The sequence below is a fragment of the Rana temporaria genome, chromosome 7, assembly GCF_905171775.1.
Source record: "Rana temporaria chromosome 7, aRanTem1.1, whole genome shotgun sequence".
NCBI lineage: Eukaryota > Metazoa > Chordata > Amphibia > Anura > Ranidae > Rana > Rana temporaria.
The window spans coordinates 188,989,992-189,007,432 of record NC_053495.1 but is presented as its reverse complement, the minus strand read 5'-3'; the positions used below and the strand labels follow the sequence as shown (position 1 = coordinate 189,007,432).

At 44.9% G+C, this 17,441-nt stretch overlaps 1 protein-coding gene across 1 annotated transcript in view; it reads left to right on the top strand.

Annotated features, from left to right (window-relative positions):
* ST6GALNAC3 (ST6 N-acetylgalactosaminide alpha-2,6-sialyltransferase 3) overlaps positions 1 to 17,441 on the top strand; it is a 365,261-nt gene that overhangs the window by 185,131 nt on the left and 162,689 nt on the right. The window contains exon 3 of the mRNA XM_040360672.1: positions 14,235 to 14,644. Within this exon, the coding sequence (XP_040216606.1) occupies positions 14,235 to 14,644 (410 nt within the window). The remainder of the gene's footprint in view (positions 1 to 14,234; positions 14,645 to 17,441) is intronic.

Genomic DNA, 17,441 nt, shown 5'->3' with positions numbered 1-17,441 from the left:
TTTTAGTCAAACATTTAGGCCAAAATTTATTCAGCCACATGTCTTTAGTAAAAAAAAATTGCAATAAAAAAAAATAGCTACCTAGCGGGAACAGCGACACTAATACAGCGATCAGAAAAATGATCGCTTAGTGACACTGGCAATAGGGAGTGAAAGGGTTAACTAGGGCGGTGATCAAGGGGTTAAAACTTTATTAGGGGGGGTACAGGGGCTACCCTGGACCTAACACTAACTGCCTGTAACACTGACACTAAATGCAGTGATCAGTACATATATGATCACTGCATTCAGTGACACTGTGACAGGGGGGTGATCACAAGGGGTTAAATGTGCCTGTGTGTACTGGTGTCAGTGTAGTGTTGTGCAGACTCACTGTGTGATGTGATCTCTCCTCAGCGGCGGTTGAAAATACCGCCGACAGGAGAGATCACATCACATCACTTCCCTCTTCCTGTGTTTACACAGGAGGAGGAAGTGACACGCAGGGGGAGCGCGCGGATTGGCTGAGAGCGATCCGGAGGGGGCGGACAAAAACGAACAGCCGCCCCCTCATCCCAGGTCGCTCGGACAGCCACGGGAACCGCCGCATGTACCGGGGTGGGGGTCCCGATCGGACCACCGACCCACGTCTAGGCAGGCACGTACAGGTACGTTGATGTGCCTGTCCGTGCCATTCTGCCGATGTAAATATACATGCAGCGGTCCTTAAGTAGTTAAATTGCGGGAGCATCCCGCGGAATCCGGGACGGTTGGGAGGTATGTGCATAGACAAGCCAGGCAAGCAAACATAGTTAATGGATCCAGGGTGGGTGTGCGCTAATGAGGTCAGCTGGTGAACCGCTTCCTGTGTGTTACTGGTTTTCAGTTGCCAGATCTAAAAAACAAGGAAGTCATTGACTTTTCTATGGAGCACATCAGGGGCTAAGGTAAGGCCTTGTTCTAAAAATCAAAGAAAGCTTTTATTTTTCTGAAACAAAGGTACATTAATGTATATTGGTACATAGAGGAGCTGGAATTTCGAAAAAAAGGAAATCTTAGCCCTTAACACATTAAACACAATAAAATAAACATTATCCATAATTTTTTTGTTAATGTAGAACTTAAGGCAAAACTTTTTTTTCTTTAGTTATGATCAAGTAAGGGAGGGTAAGGTTTCTTTTTGCCATCTATGTTCTATTGTGAAGATTTCTCTTTGCTTCCTGTTTCTGTCACGTACCTCTGTAATGAGCGATTGCGGGTGCCGGCTGTGATCGCGCCCGCCGGGCACACGCGTCAGAAACAGGGGCGAGCGGCCCCTATTGGCTGATTCGCGAGATGATGTAATGTTACGTGATCTCGCGCAGCCGAGCCGACCTGCCGCCGTAAAACTGCGGCAGCTGGTCGGCAAGCGGTTTATGTATGATGCATGCATGTTTTAAGCCTCCAATTGCATAACTTTACATTTGTCACCATTAAAAGGATACTATGGGTTAGTTCTTTTTTTTTTTTAAACAAACATGTCATACTTACCTTCACTGTGCAGTTAATTTTGCACAGAGTGGCCCCGAACATCCTCTTCTGGGGTCCCACGGCGGCTCTCGCAGCAAGAGCTAAACCACTCTGGAAAGCTGTCTCCCGAAGGGGTTACCTTGCCGCCACACTCCCGTGTGATATACTTGGTGGGCATATCCGCCAAGTGTATGACTCGGCCCCGCCCCTGACGCATCATTAATTTGATTGACAGCAGTGGGAGCCAATGGCTGCGCTGCCATCAATCATCCAATGAAGAGCCGACAAGAGCTCCGGAAAGCATTGTGGGATTGCGCTCAAGGGAATTCGGGTCTCAGGTAAGTAAAACGGGGGCTGGGGGGGGATGGATAGGATGCATTAAGGTGAAAAAACATGAAGCTTTACAACCCTTTTAACCGCCTGGGGCCCGCGCTATAGCCGAATGACGGCTACAGCGCGGACCTGAAAATCCAAGTGGACGTCAATTGACGTCCACCCCTTTTGGCGTTCCTGGCGGGGAAACTCTGTGTTGGCCGTGTCCCTTGGACACAACCAATCTCAGATCGCGGCCAACGGCCAATCAGAGTGGCCGTTTGCTATGCGATCTGTGCGGCCAATGAGAGATGATCTCAAATGTAAACATTTGAGATCATCTCTCATTGCTGGCTCACACAGAGACAGCGTCCTGTCTCTGGAGAGGAGACCGATCTGTGTCTCTTGTACATAGGGACACAGATCGGTCACCTCCCCCCCAGTCACCCCCCTTCCCCCACAGTTAGAACACTATATAGGGAACATATTTAACCCCTTCCTCACCCCCTAGTGTTAACCCCTTCAATGCCATTCACATTTATACAGTAATTAGTGCATATTTATAGCACTGATCGCGGTAAAAATGTGAATGGCGCCAAAAATGTGTCCGATGTGTCCGCCATAATGTCGCCGTCCCAATAAAAATCACAGATCGCCGCCAGTACTAGTAAAAAAAATAAAAAAAATAAAAAAACAATTCTGTCCCCTATTTTATAGGTGCTATAACTTTTGCGCAAACCAGACGCTTATTGCCTTTTTTTTTAACCAAAAATATGTAGAATACGTATCGGCCTAAACTGAGAATTTTCTTTTTTTTTTTAATTGGGCTATTTATTATAGCAACAAGTAAAAAATATTGTATTTTTTTTCAAAATTGTCGCTCTTTTTTGTTTATAGCGCAAAAAATAAAAACCGCACAGGCGATCAAATACCACCGAAGAAAGCTCTACTTGTGGGGAAAAAAGGACGTAAATTTTGTTTGGGAGCCACGTCGCACGACCGCGCAATTGTCTGTTAAAGCGACGCAGTGCCGAATCGCAAAACCTGGCCTGGGCATTTAGCTGCCTAAAGGTCCGGGGCTTAAGTGGTTAAACATCATTTGCCAAATAGTTGCCCAATCAAGCAGTACATCTTGTAAATCTGAGACATCTTCTTGTAAAGACTTTATTCTTCTACGTAACTTTGTGTCATCCGCAGACACAGACATGGTACTTTTTTTAAGGATTAAAGATTTATTGATTTTCTAAAGTAGTTACAGAAAATTGTTCCATCAAGCAACACATTGTCACAAATAAAGCAATGACCCAGTGGCATCAGACAATACATCTGTCACCATTATTGACTTCAAGTGATAAGATAGAGGAAAAGCAGACACACCTTCGAAATTTCAGTGTGGATTCTTACGATGATAATGCGCAACCACAAGTGATATATTGAAGCTGATCTCAGGCAGGTTACAAGAGAAGGTGGTTGTTTTGGGAACATATAGCTGGATTCACGTAGAGGTGCCTAACGTTAGGCAGACGTAGCGTATCTCATATACGCTACGCCGCCGTAAGTTAGAGAGGCAAGTGCTGTATTCACAAAGCACTTGCGTCCTAAGTTACGGCGGCGTATCGTAAATGTGCCGGCGTAAGCGCGTCTAATTCAAATTGTGAAGAGGTGGGCGTGTTTTATGTAAATAAAGCATGACCCCACGTAAATGACGTTTTTAACGAACGGCGCATGCACCGTCCGTGGACGTAACCCAGTGTGCATGCTCCAACTTACGCCGCAAAGACTCATTGCTTTTGACGTGTACGTAAATTACGGGCAGCCCCATTCACGGACGACTTACGCAAACGACGTAAAAAATTAAAAATTAGATGCGGTTCCGTCCATACTTAACATTGGCTGCGCCATCTTTTTGGTGGAATATCTTTAGGCCTGAAAACGCCTTACGTAAACGGCGTATCTTTACTGCGACGGGCAAGCGTATGTTCGTGAATAGGCGTATCTCGCTGATTTACGCATTCTAGGCGTAAATCTGCGTACACGCCCCTAGCGGCCGGCCTAAATAGACAGCTAAGGCCCCGTACACACGACCGAACATGTCTGCTGAAACTGGTCCGCGGACCAGTTTCAGCAGACATGTTCGGTCGTGTGTACGGCCGATCGGACAGGATTCCCCGCCAGACCGTTTTCGAGCAGACAAATGTTTCTAAACTTGCTTAGAAACATGCCCGCTGGAATCCTGTCCGTCGGACATGTTCGATCGTCTGTACAGACTTACCGTACATGTCCGAGCGGCCGCCATCTCTCGCATGCGTCGAATGACTTTGACGCATGCGTGGAAGCATTGACCTTTCAGCGTCGCGCACGTCGCCGCGTCATCGTCGTGGCAACGGCGCAAACACGTCACCGCGCTGTCTGTTCGCGCGGATTGTCTCTCATTTCTGTATGATGGTGTGTACAGCCATCATACAGAAATCTCCGGGCGGGCATGTCCGCTAAAAACGGTACAGCGGACCGTTTTCAGCGGACTTGTTTGCCCGTGTGTACAAGGCCTAAGATACAACGGCGCAGGCGGTCGTATCTTAGCTAGATTTAAGTGTATCTCAATTTTAAAATACCCTTAAATATACGACGGTGCAGATTCAGAGTTACGACGGCGTATCTACTGATACGCCGGCGTAACTCTACCTGAATCTGGCTAATGGTGTCCTTATGCAATTCCATCTGCCTATCTTGTGTGGTGATGGAAAAAAGGGAAAGCAAAGATGAAAAAATAACAGAATTCATTGGAGGAAGGGGGAAAGAAGAGACATGAAGGCCAGAGAGGAAGGTAGGAATGGGTGGGGTGACTGGGTCAAGGAGGCATTGAAGTTTTACTGAGAGGCTCAAGTAATAATGGCTTTGAATTTTTTCAACCCCAAGAAGATGATCCAGAAAAGCTCAGAGTGACCATTTGGTGGTTCCAAACTTCTTCCATTTACAGATGATGGAGGCCACTGTGCTCTGTACCCTTCCTCAGATCTGTGCCTCAATACAATCCTGTCTCAGAGGTCTACAGACAACTCCTTGGACTTCATGGCTTGGTTTGTGCTCTGACATGCACTGTTAACTGTGGGACCTTATATAGGCCGGTGTGTGCCTTTCTAAATCATGTCCAATCAACTGAATTTACCACAGGTGGACTCCAATCAAGTTGTATAAACATCTCAACGATGATCAGTGGAAACAGGATGCACCTGAGCTAGATTTTGAGTGTCATAACAAAGACTGTGAATACTTATACAGTAAAACCTTGGTTTGCAAGCATAATTCGTTCCAGAAACGTGCTTGTAATCCAAAGCACTTGTATATCAAAGCATTTTTTTTTACAGGGTATAAAAGAGAAGAGAGGCACCTCTAAGTGTAGCAATAAGTTGCTAAATGTTGTACCTTCATTAACCACTTAACCCCCGGACCATATTGCTGGTCAAAGACCAGAGCACTTTTTGCGATTCGGCACTGCGTCGCTTTAAATGACAATTGCGCGGTCGTGCGACGTGGCTTTCCAAACAAAATTGGCGTCCTTTTTTTCCCACAAATAGAGATTTCTTTTGGTGGTATTTGATCACCTCTGCGGTTTTTAGTTTTTGCGCTATAAACTAAAATAGAGCGACAATTTCGAAAAAAATGAAAATGTTTTACTTTTTACCATAATATCCCCCAAAAATATATAAAAAAAAATGTTTTTCATCAGTTTAGGCCGATACGTATTCTTCTACATATTTTTCGTAAAAAAAAATCGCAATAAACGTTTATTGATTGGTTTGCGCAAAAGTTATAGCGTTTACAAAATAGGGGGTAGTTTTATGGCATTTTTATAAATTTATTTTTTTTACTAGTAATGGCAGCGATCAGTGCTATAAAAATGCATTGGATTACTATAAAAATGCCACTGGCAGGGAAGGGGTTAACACTAGGGGGCGGGGAAGGGGTTAAGTATGTTCCCTGGGTGTGTTCTAACTGTAGGGGGGGTGGCCTCACTAGGGGAAATTACTGATCTTCTGTTCATACATTGTATGAGCAGACGGTCAGGCATTTCTCCCCCTGACAGGACCGGGAGCTGTGTGTGTACACACACAGCTCCCGGTCCCCGCTCTGTAACAAGCAATCGCGGGTGCCCGGCGGCGATCGCGCATGGGAGTCACGGACGAGCGAGTGGCCGCAGAGAGAGCCGACGTTATTGTACGGCCTCTCACGCAGGGGAGCCGACCTGCCGCTGTAGAACTGCGGCAGCAGGTCAGGAAGTAGTTAAATGTAACCATATTGCTACACTTAGAGGCTCCTCTATTCTTTTTTATACTCAGTTGTGACATGACGCTACTCTTATATCAAGACATCGCTTGTATATCAAGGCAACATTTATTAAAAAATGTAGCTTGTCTTGCAAAATGCTCTCAAACCAAGTTACTCTCAAACCAAGGTTTTACTGTATCTATATCTACATGGGATTTTTTGTTTTTTATTTTTAATAAATTTGCAAAGATTTCAAACAAACGTCTTTCACGTTGTCACTATGTGGTATTTGTAGAATAAATAAATAATACATTTAATACATTTGAAATAAGGCTGTAACATAACAAAATGTGGAAAAAGTGAAGCACTGTGGATACTTGTCGGATGCACTGTATACAACTATGACGCTGTAGGCACAGGAAGTGCACTGCTATTTTGGCACAAAATAGTTTTTTTAGCCCTGGTTCACACTGGGTACGATTTGGAACGATTTGAGATGCGATTTGACATGTCAAATCGCATCTCAAATCAGTGCGACGCCGCATCTGCGATTTCAAAAAGTAGTTCCTGTACTACTTTTTGCGATTTCGGGCCGCGATTTACATTAAATTGCGCCCGAAATCGCGGCAAAATCGCAGCCGCGAAATCGCAGCCGCAAAATCGCGGTAAAATCGCGCATTTTACCGCAATTTTGAATTCGCAGCAGTGTGAACCTAGGCTCAAGGTACTGCTTAGGCACAATAACATCTCTAGATGTTTTCCATGGGGTGGATTCAGCAAGCAATTACGCCTGCGTATCCATAGATACGCAGCGTAATTGCTAAGTAGCGCCGGCGTATCAACTCTCTGTATTCAGAAAGCTCGATACGCCGAATGTAGCCTAAGATACGACTGGCATAAGGTTCTTATGCCGTCGTATCTTAGGCTGCATTCTGACGCTGGCCGCTAGGTGGCGTTCCCGTAGTTGTCAGCATAGAGTATGCAAATTACATACTCACGCCGATTCACAAACGTACGCGCGCCCGGCGGTCGTGTTTTATGTCGTTTGCGCTCGTCGCTTTCGTCGTAAGGCTGCTCCTGCTATTAGGACGCGCAGCCAATGGTAAGTATAGGTGTCGTTCCCGCGTCGCGATTTTCGAAATTTACGTTGTTTGCGTAAGTGGATCGTGAATGGCGCTGGACGCCATTTACATTCACGTCGAAGCAAATGGCGTCCTTGCGACGTCATTTAACGCAATGCACGTCGGGAAATTTTCCCGACGGAGCATGCGCAGTACGTTCGGTGCGGGAACGCGCCTAAATTAAATGATCCACGCCCCCTACGGGATCATTTAAATTACGCGTGCTTACGCCGGCCCCTTTTACGAAACGCCGCCGCAAATTACTGAGCAAATGCTTTGTGAATGAAGCGTAGCTCCAGTAATTTACGGAGGCGTAGCATAAAAACGGTACGCTGCGCCGCCGTAGCACTGCGCGCCCCTACCTGAATCTACCCCCATGTTTTCTATAACATAGAAAATCTTTTTTTTTTTTAGTTTAGGTAAAACTTTAATAATCACAGTACAGCATTTCCGCAGCTCAGCTGCAGTCCGGGAATCATTTATTCTAAATTACACCTATAAAAAGTAGTAAAATGTTTCCAGCACATCCTGACCTTACCCCAGGTGCTCAATAGAATGTTTGACCTCAATGCTAAAACCCAAAATGACAGGGAATAATAGAAATCCCATATCAGTGTATAAAGCTGTGTGAAAACCAAAGCTGTGATCTACAACAAATAAATGGGATTTTCTCACATTGGAATTGTCTTGGTTTGGGGTTGATTTTATTTTTAAACTTTAGCCCTTTTTAAACTTATATTTATTTATTTTCTTAATTGTTTTTTTTTTCTTTGTTGTTTCTATTAAACCTTTGCAAATATATATTTAGTACAGGGTGAAAAGATGGCATTAATATGAATGTATTTTGGAGCTTGAGCTATTGAGCTTTGTAAACAACAGTTGGTTTTCCACATTTATGGCTACACATTAGGGGCCAGATCCACATACATCTATCTAGTATCTAAGATACGCTACGCCGTTGTAACTTACTTTTGTTTGGTTCGAATCCGCGCCGTAAGTTACGGCGGCGTAGTGTATCTGTTGCGGCGTAAGGGCGCGGAATTCAAATGGAAGTGATGGGGGCGTGTTTTATGTTAATACGTCCTGACCCGACGTAAACAACGTTTTTTTTTTAACTGTGCCGTCCCTGGGGGTATCCCAGTGTGCATGCTCGAAATTAAACCGGAACCAGCCAATGCTTACGACGGTGACGTCATTCTACGCAAATTCCTATTCGCGAACGACTTACGCAAACGACGCAAAAAATTCAAAATTGTACGCGGGAAGGACAGCCATACTTAACATTGAGTATGCCTCAGAACAGCAGCTTTAACTATATGCCGGAAAAAGCCAAACGCAAACGACGGAAAAAATGCGCCGGGCCGACGTACGTTCGTGGATCGCCGTAAATAGCTAATTTGCATACTCAACGCGAATTTTGATGGAAACGCCACCTAACTACCGCCGAAAAATTGCATCTAAGATCCGAAGACGTACGCCTGTCGGATCAAGCCGAGATGCCGTCGTATCTTGTTTTGAGGATTCAAAACAAAGATACAACGCGGAAATTTTTAAATTACGCCGGCGTATCAATAGATACGCCGGCGTAATTTCTTTGTGGATCTGCCCCTAGTTTTTTAAGGGAACGAGAGTAACCACATAAGGCGACATGAAAAAACACATAAGGGAGCTAGAGTAACCCAAAATCATTAGTTTATTTAAACCCAGTCAATGAGATTTTTTTTCTTTAAAAAAAGCTTTGACTTTAAAAATACTTTTCAATGTTTTTGCGTCTTTCATTAAAATACTACCTGGTTACCTGCCATGAAGGTCCTTGTTCAGGCACTTCCTATTATAGATTGAAAACATTCTGTCCCTGTCTCCTAATTGCTCTAGTGCGTTGGGACCACTAGGGACAAGGGGGGTGTGTATTATTTACATACAGTACTATAATCTATAAGATTACAGTATACTGTATGTAATGTGTTTGTTTACCTTTTTGAATTTGGCGCCGTTCTCCGCTCCCGTGCGTCGTAACGTTGCAGGGAACGGAGAGCGGCGGCACACAGGCACTGTGTGAATCGAGCGAGGACCTGTTCGCTCACACAGCGCGGTGGCATCGCTGGATCCAGGGACAAGGTAAGTAAAACACTGCCTGTGGATTCAGCAAGGCAAGCCCGAGTCTGACTCGGGGTTACCGATCGCAGCACAGAAATGTAACCCTGAGTCAGACTCGGGAATACCGCCAGGAGGGTTAAGTGCTCAGCCGTGGGTTGCACACACGCCTGCCACCGGCGTGCTCGTGACCCAGGCTGAAGCTCCGTGACCGCGCCCGCGGGACCCGCGGACCCGATCGCCGCCGGTGTCCTGCGATCGGGTCACAGGAGCTAAAGAAGGGGGAGAGGTGAGTGTAAACAAACCTATCCCGTTTTTCTCTGTGGCTGTGGCTAGGGAGCGACGATCAGTGACGTCACACGTCCAACCACGCCCCCCTACAGTAAGAATCACTCCCTTAGGGCACACTTAACCCCTTTAGCGCCCCCTAGTGGTTAACCCCTTCACTGCCATTGTAATTTTCACAGTATCAGTGCATTTTTATAGCACTTTTCGCTGTGAAAATGACAAAGGTCCCAAAAATGTGTCAAAAGTGTCCGATGTGTCCGCCATAATGTCGCAGTCATGAAAAAAAACGCTGATCGCCGCCATTACTAGTAAAAAAAAAAAAATATTAATAAAAATGCCATAAAACTATCCCCTATTTTGTAAACGCTATAACTTTTGCGCAAACCAATCAATAAACGCGTATTGCGATTTTTTTTTACCAAAAATAGGTAGAAGAATACGTATCGGCCTAAACTGAGGAAAACATTTTTTTTTATATATTTTTGGGGGATATTTATATAGCAAAAAGTAAAAAATATTGAATTGTTTTCAAAACTGTCGCTCTATTTTTGTTTATATCGCAAAAAATAAAAACCGCAGAGGTGATCAAATACCTCCAAAAGAAAGCTCTATTTGTGGGAAAAAACGGACGCCAACTTTGTTTGGGAGCCACGTCGCACGTCCGCGCAATTGTCAGTTAGAGCGACGCAGTGCCGAATCGCAAAAAGGGGCCAGGTCCTTTACCTGCATAATGGTCCGGGTCTTAAGTGGTTAAAGAGAAAGGGCCAGATTCACAGACTAAGTACGCCGGAGTATCTGCTGATACTCCGGCGTACTTTCAAATTTCCCGCGTCGTATCTTAATTTGTAATTCACAAACAAGATACGACGGCATTTGGCTAAGATCCGACAGGCGTACGCCTTCGGATCTTAGGATGCAATACTTCGGCCGCCGCTGGGTGGAGTTTGCGTTGTTTTCCAGCGTCGGGTATGCAAATTAGCTTTTACGCCGATCCACGAAGGTACGCGTGTTCGTTACGTCGTCGCTAGTCGGTTTTTCCCGTCGCAAACATAAGCCTGCTTTTTCATGGCTTACATTTAGACCAGCCATGTTAAAGTATGGCCGTCGTTCCCGCGTCAAATTTCAATTTTTTTTTTTTTGGCGTAAGACGTCCGGGAATACGAAACGACGTAACGCAAGTCGCCGTTCAAAACATTACGTCGGGGCGACGTTTTTTCGCGCAAAGCATGGCGGGAAATTTTCGCACGGAGCATGCTTAGAACGTTCGGCGCGGGAGCGCGCCTAATTTAAATGGTACACGCCCCATTTGAATTAGGCGGGCTTGCGCCGGACGGCTTTACATTACACCGCCGTAAGTTTACACGCAAGTGCTTGGTGAATCAGGCACTTGCGCTGAAAACTTGCGGCGGTGTAACGTAAAGACGATACGCTACGCCGCCGCGGATGTACATGAATCTGGCCCAATGTGTCCTATGGGCCAAGAGGGGCATAGCACCGGTTCACTTTATGGCGCTGCCTTTAAACTCGGAAGCCATTTTTGTGCTGTGAGTAACCAAATACAATTAAAACAATGACTACTTTTTTACTAAGAGTACTTAGCTGTGTTCCTTGCATATTTAATTATATTGCTCATTACGGTTTTAAAAAAAAATCTAATTTCTATAGCCAAGGCAATATTGAAATATGCCTATTTTTTATTTCTTACCATCAAAGTGACATTTATTATCCGTATAAAATCCGAGTGTTTTACAGGAATCCAGGAGAGATAAGAGCGACGTGCTGCGGCGTCTGGAGAGGCAGCGCAGATTACAGCTGACATGCTTTGTTAGGAGACAATTCATAGAATGAAAGTGTAATCTCAGCCAGCAAAGCAGACCACAATTTATATGTATAAATAAAATATGCAACGTGCGTCTGCCTTTTCTATTGCTTTTCTGCTTTATGCCCAGATTATCCATAAATCTATTCAATAAAATTGAAACAATATTAATGTCTTTCACTTTCTTGTTCTCTATCTATGGCTTTTTTTATTGAAAATGAAAATACTCACTGTGGGGAGCAGATTGTTATTTGGCACATGTCTTTTATTTTTCTCTTTATTTTTTATTTTTTTCCTTTTACTGAGAAAAAAAGATTGTTGTGAGATATTTGTATAAAATGAAGTGGTTCTTCAGGAGGCAGGGCTGCTGTTAGAAATCACGGGGCCCCTGTACAGCCTACCTGGCAGGGCCCCCCTCAAATATGTAAAAACAAGATTTTCACTTAAAATATTCTAAAATCATTCTTAGCGGAGACAGAGATAACAGAGAAGCTGTGTGAATTAGCCCTTTTTTAAATAGTTTTTTTAAAATTTTGAACAAAAACATTTTATATATTTTTTTAACCACTTCCCGTACGACTATATACGGCCGCAGGGTGGTTCTACTTCTCTGGGGCGCCGTGTTTTTACGGCCGCCCCTTTCCGCGTTTCCCGCGCGCGCTCCCGAGCGTGCAGCGGGGAACTTCTGTGCTGGCCGTGTCCCTTGGACACAGCCAATCACAGATCGTCGTGAACGGCCAATCGGAGTGGCCATTTGCTAGGCGATCTGTGCGGCCAATGAGAGATGATCTCATATGTTCTCATTGACGGCTCTCACACTGACAGCGTGCTGTCTCTGGAGAGGAGACCGATCTGTGTCTCTTGTACATAGGGATCGGTCACCCCCCCAGTCACCCCCCTTCATCCACAGTTAGAACACTATGCAGGGTACACATTTAACCCCTTCCTCACCCCCTAGTGTTAACCCCTTCCCTGCCAGTCACATTTATACAGTAATTAGTGCATATTTATAGCACTGATCGCAGTATAAATGTGAATGGTGCCAAAAATGTGTCAAAAGTGTCCGATGTGTCCGCCATAATGTCGCAGTCGCAATAAAAATCGCAGATCACCGCCATTACTAGTAAAAAAAAATAATAAAAAATAATAATTCTGTCCCTTTTTTTGTAGGCGCTATAACTTTTGCGCAAACCAGTCGCTTATTGCGATTTTTTTTTTTTTTTACAAAAAATATGTAGAATACGTATCGGCCTAGACTGAGAATAAAAAAAAAATTGAGCTATTTATTATAGCAACAAGTAAAAAATATATTTTTTTTTTCAAAATTGTCGCTCTATTTTTGTTTATAGCGCAAAAAATAAAAACCGCAAAGGTGATCAAATACCACCAAAAGAAAGCTCTATTTGTGGAAAAAAAAGCACGTCAATTTTGTTTGGGAGCCACGTCGCAAGACTGCGTAATTGTCAGTTAAAATGACGCAGTGCCGAATCGCAAAAAGTCCTCTGGGCAGGAAGGGGGTTTAAGTGCCCAGTAAGGAAGTGGTTAAAAAACATTTAAATGTTTTGAAAAAAAAAATAGTTTTACAATTTTTTTACACGTATTTTATTATTTTACAGAGGATTAAAACAATACAGGGTTTCAATTTTTTATTTTTTTTAATGGGACAGGGAAGCCGGCAGCTGTATCTGTGTCTCTCCCTGCAGCAGCTGAAAGTCGGTGGGAGGGAGAGAAACCGTTTTTCAGCTGCTGCAGAGAGTCAAATAGGGCATCCTGTAATTGCCCCTCCATCCGACCGCACTGATTCCCTCTGCTGTTTTGGCCCCCCTGTGAGCCCAGGCCCCCTACAGGAGGACTGAAGGCCCCCCCCTATCAGCGGCCCTGTATTCAGCCCACCTAAGTCAATACTTTGTAGAACAACCTTTCGCTGCAATTACAACTTCAAGTCTTTTTGGGGATGTCTCTACCAGCTTTGCACATCTAGAGAGGGACTTTTTTTGCCCATTCTTCTTTGCAAAATAGCTCAAGCTCTGTCAGATTGGATGGAGAGCATTTGTGAACAGCAATTTTAAATGGGTTATAAAGTCTTTTTTTTTTTTTTTTAAATAACAAACATGTCCTACTTGCCTACTCTGTGCAAGGGTTTCCTCTTCTGGGGTCCCTCCGTGACGCTCCTGGCTCCTCCTCTTCTCGGGTGCCCCCCGACGGGGAAGCTTTTTTCTCTGGTGCCACTCGTGCGGGCGTCTATTGACTATTGACACAGACAGCAGGACTCGGCCCCACCCCCCAGCTCCTGCGTCATTGGATTTGATTGACAGCAGTGGGAGCCAATGTCTCCCACTGCTATCAATCTATCCAATGAGAACCCGAGACACTGGCTGGAGCTGCATACCTTTCTTGTTCCAAGCTGACCTAAGGTGAGTATGCAAAGTATATCATCCCTGGTGTAGTATTCTCCACCTGGATGTGCTGTGGGGCTGTGTAACTCTTGGACCTGGATATACAAAATACAAGTCCTTTGGTAGGTAAGACTGCTCCGTTGTGTATTCTTTGGTGTTTTTTGCTATTAGCCTGGAGTTGCAGGATGTTTGTTGGCATTTTAGTTCTGTTGGTGTCTTGGTAAGAAAAAAACTGAGCTGTCCATCATTTTGTTTTGTACTCCATTACAAATTAATTCCGGGTTGGCAATGTTGGTGCCCTCTATGATAGGGAAGAGGGAGTTTCCGGAAACTGGGTTAGATGAAAGCAAATTAGGAGGCCTGAAACACATAAGCAACAATGAGGCACAGGGCAAGTAAATTGGCATATTTTCAAGCTTGATATACCTGTATCTCTTTTTTTCCCTCCAGCCTCTTGAGCTTGACTGCAACCATTGCGCTATCGTATCCAATTCGGGGCAGATGATTGGACAGAAGGTTGGACCCGAAATCGACCAGTCTTCTTGCATATGGAGAATGAACAATGCTCCCACCAAAGGCTATACAGAAGATGTTGGGAAGAGGACTACAATCAGGGTTGTGTCTCACACCAGCGTCCCTCTCCTGATCAAAGACCCCAATTACTTCTTCAAGGAGACCAATGACACCATCTATGTCATATGGGGTCCTTTCAGGAACATGCGGCAGGATGGGAAGGGGATTGTGTACAACATGCTGCGCAAAGTGGTAGAAAACTACACTGGGGCTAAAGTCTACATAACGACGGAGATGCGCATGAACTACTGTGACAGTGTCTTCAAACAGGAGACCGGGAAAGATCGGTGAGATGCATGTTTACTACGAAGGTAGCTAAAGTAGATAGTATATTCAAGAGGACCTAAGGCCTCATGCACACTGGATGTTTTTTTTGTTTTTATTTACAAATCAGGAGTGCTTTATTGAAAATCAAAACATTACAGAAGAAATAGTCTCATAAATAAAATAGAGTGCCATGCATAACAGGCAAGGAATGGGAGGACAATAAGACCCAACCATACAATGTGACGGAAAATATACCACATAGACTTAAGGCCCATACACACGATAGGACTTTTTGACAACAAACCTCCGACGGACCTGTTTGATCGGACAATCTGACCGTGTATACGCTTCATTGGACAAACTTTTTCACTTTTTCATCGGACAAATGTTCGCTGTGAGAACAGAAAAACTTTACGGCTACAAATGTCTGATGGTGCAAAATCTAATCGTGTGTACACAAGTCCATCTCACTAAAGTCCAAAGTACAAACACGCATGCTAAAGATCAGCCAACAATAGCAGAGGTTGCACACAGGGTGGTGGTAAAGAGCTGAAAAAACACGTGATTTGGTGAAAGTTTGCTGAAAAAGTCCTGCCTTGTGTATGCAGGGCAACGTCCTTCCAAGCAAAATCCATGGAAAAGTCAGTTGGAAGTCCGATCGTGTGTATGAGACTTAAGATACAGAACAATGAGCCTCAGCACCAGAGTATGAGACACAGAGGAACACCTTGTTGGACCATTAAGGCAGCCAAGAAGAGAGCTACAAGGAGAGATGGGGGGGGGGGGGGGGATGAAAGGATGGAAGTAAAAGAGAGAGAAGGGAGACAAGGGTCAGGGTGAGAGATGAGAATAGTTAAGGCATCTTTACCTGAAGTCCAAGGAGACCACACTTTATCATAATTCCAAGGACAGCCACGACTTATATAAGTAAGCTTTTACATAGGCAAGACAGCATCCACCATTGCTTCCCAGGAAGATGCCACGGGGGGGCTGAGGAGGTCCACTTAAGGAGGATTTATTTTTTAGCATAAAATAGTAGACAGCAATTTGGAATGATGGGAATGCTGGTCATCCTCATGTATCCCCAAAAGCACCAACTCTGGGGAAGCTTGCAATCTAAGGTTAATTTATTCAAAAACATCCGAACATCTGAATTCCGCAATACTTGGACAGTCTCAAAACATATGCAGATACGACCCTAGGTGGACACGACACCAAGGACACTTCAGATCCTGTGTTGGGTACATCTTATGGAGCCTCACAGGGGTATAGTACACCCTATACAAAAACCTGACTTGGATCAATTTGTCCCTGAATGAGATGACCGGTTTAGGACCACCTTCCGAACAATCGTCTCAGCTCTCCTTATCTAGGGAAGGGATGTCATCTCTCCACATCTCCCACACTGGTCGTTTTTAATGCTGCTGTTAGGGGCGTCTGGCTTTCTTTTGTTTTCTGACTCCAAAACGACCTTTGGCCCATTTCACTAGGGTTGACCTTACATCTGATCTACTAAAATCAGACGTATGACGTTCGTCATCCGTCCTGGCAGATCGGTTCGGATGAGATCTGATGAAAACAGACATGCTGTCCGTTTTTGTCCGATCTCTCCATAGGAATCAGTGGAGCTTGACAGGCCCCTCCCGCTCAGTGAGCATAGACAGACCTGTCATCCGTTGGCTCAGTGGAAGGGGCCTTAAAATGACTGTAAAGTCTCGTTTTTTTTCTCTTAAAATAACAAACATGTCATACTTATCTGCTCTGTGTAATGGTTTTGCACAGGGCAGCCCAGATCCTCCTCTTTTTGGGTCCCTCTTTGGCTCTTCTGGCCCCTCCCTCCTGTCAAGTGCCCCCAAAGCAAGCAGCTTGCTATGGGGGCACCAGAGCTGAGTCACAGCTCCCTGTGTCCATTCAGACACAGAGCCCGGTGGGGCTCCTGGTAGGAGAAAAGCAGCTTAAAAAATGCACCTAAGCCAAGGTTTTGCAAATCCGTTTAGGCACGTCAAATGCTTGGACTTTATTTATAAAATTTTCCAGAATATTCATTTATTCTTACTAGGGTTGTCCCGATATCGATACTAGTATCGGTTTCGGGACCGATACCGAGCATTTGCCCGAGTACTTGTACTCGGGCAAATTCTCAGATGCTTCATCGGCTGTATCGGCTGGACAGTCAGCGTGATCAGTGTGGTGGGGGAGTTACAGGCACTGATCACCGCTGACTGTCCTCGTATCCTCCTCCAGTCCCACTCCATACTGCCATCTCCCTACGTGCTACCATCCGTGCTGCTGCCGCCATGTGTCTCCTCCTCTCCCCCCCTCTCTCTCTCCGTCCGTGCTGCTGCCATGTCCCCCCCCCCCATGCTGCCGCCATGTTTCTCCCCCCCGTGCTGCCGCTGTGTCCGCCCCCTCCCGTGCTGCCGCCGTGTCCTAGATGGAGACGATTTGTCAGGATGGAGAGCGGCGGTAGAAGCCGGTAAATCCGGCTCCTACCTTTTCCAAATGTACAGAGTCAGTGATGAAACATCGTAAACTGTGTTTACAACGTTTCAGTTTATGAATGAAGAGAAGCCGCTGTCTTCTCTCATTTTCAGTACAGCTGAGGCTGCAGAGAAAGGGACTGGGGAATTTGTGTCCCTAGTCCCTTTCTCTGTCTCAGGGGAGAAATGTCAGAGGTCTGTTAAGACCCCTGATATCTCACCAAAGCCCCCAACAGGGCTGATATAAAAAAAAAGGAATTGCAATAAATAATAAAAAGAATGTATTGTAAAAAAAAATGAATAAATAAAAAAACACACTGACACTGTCCATCCAGGG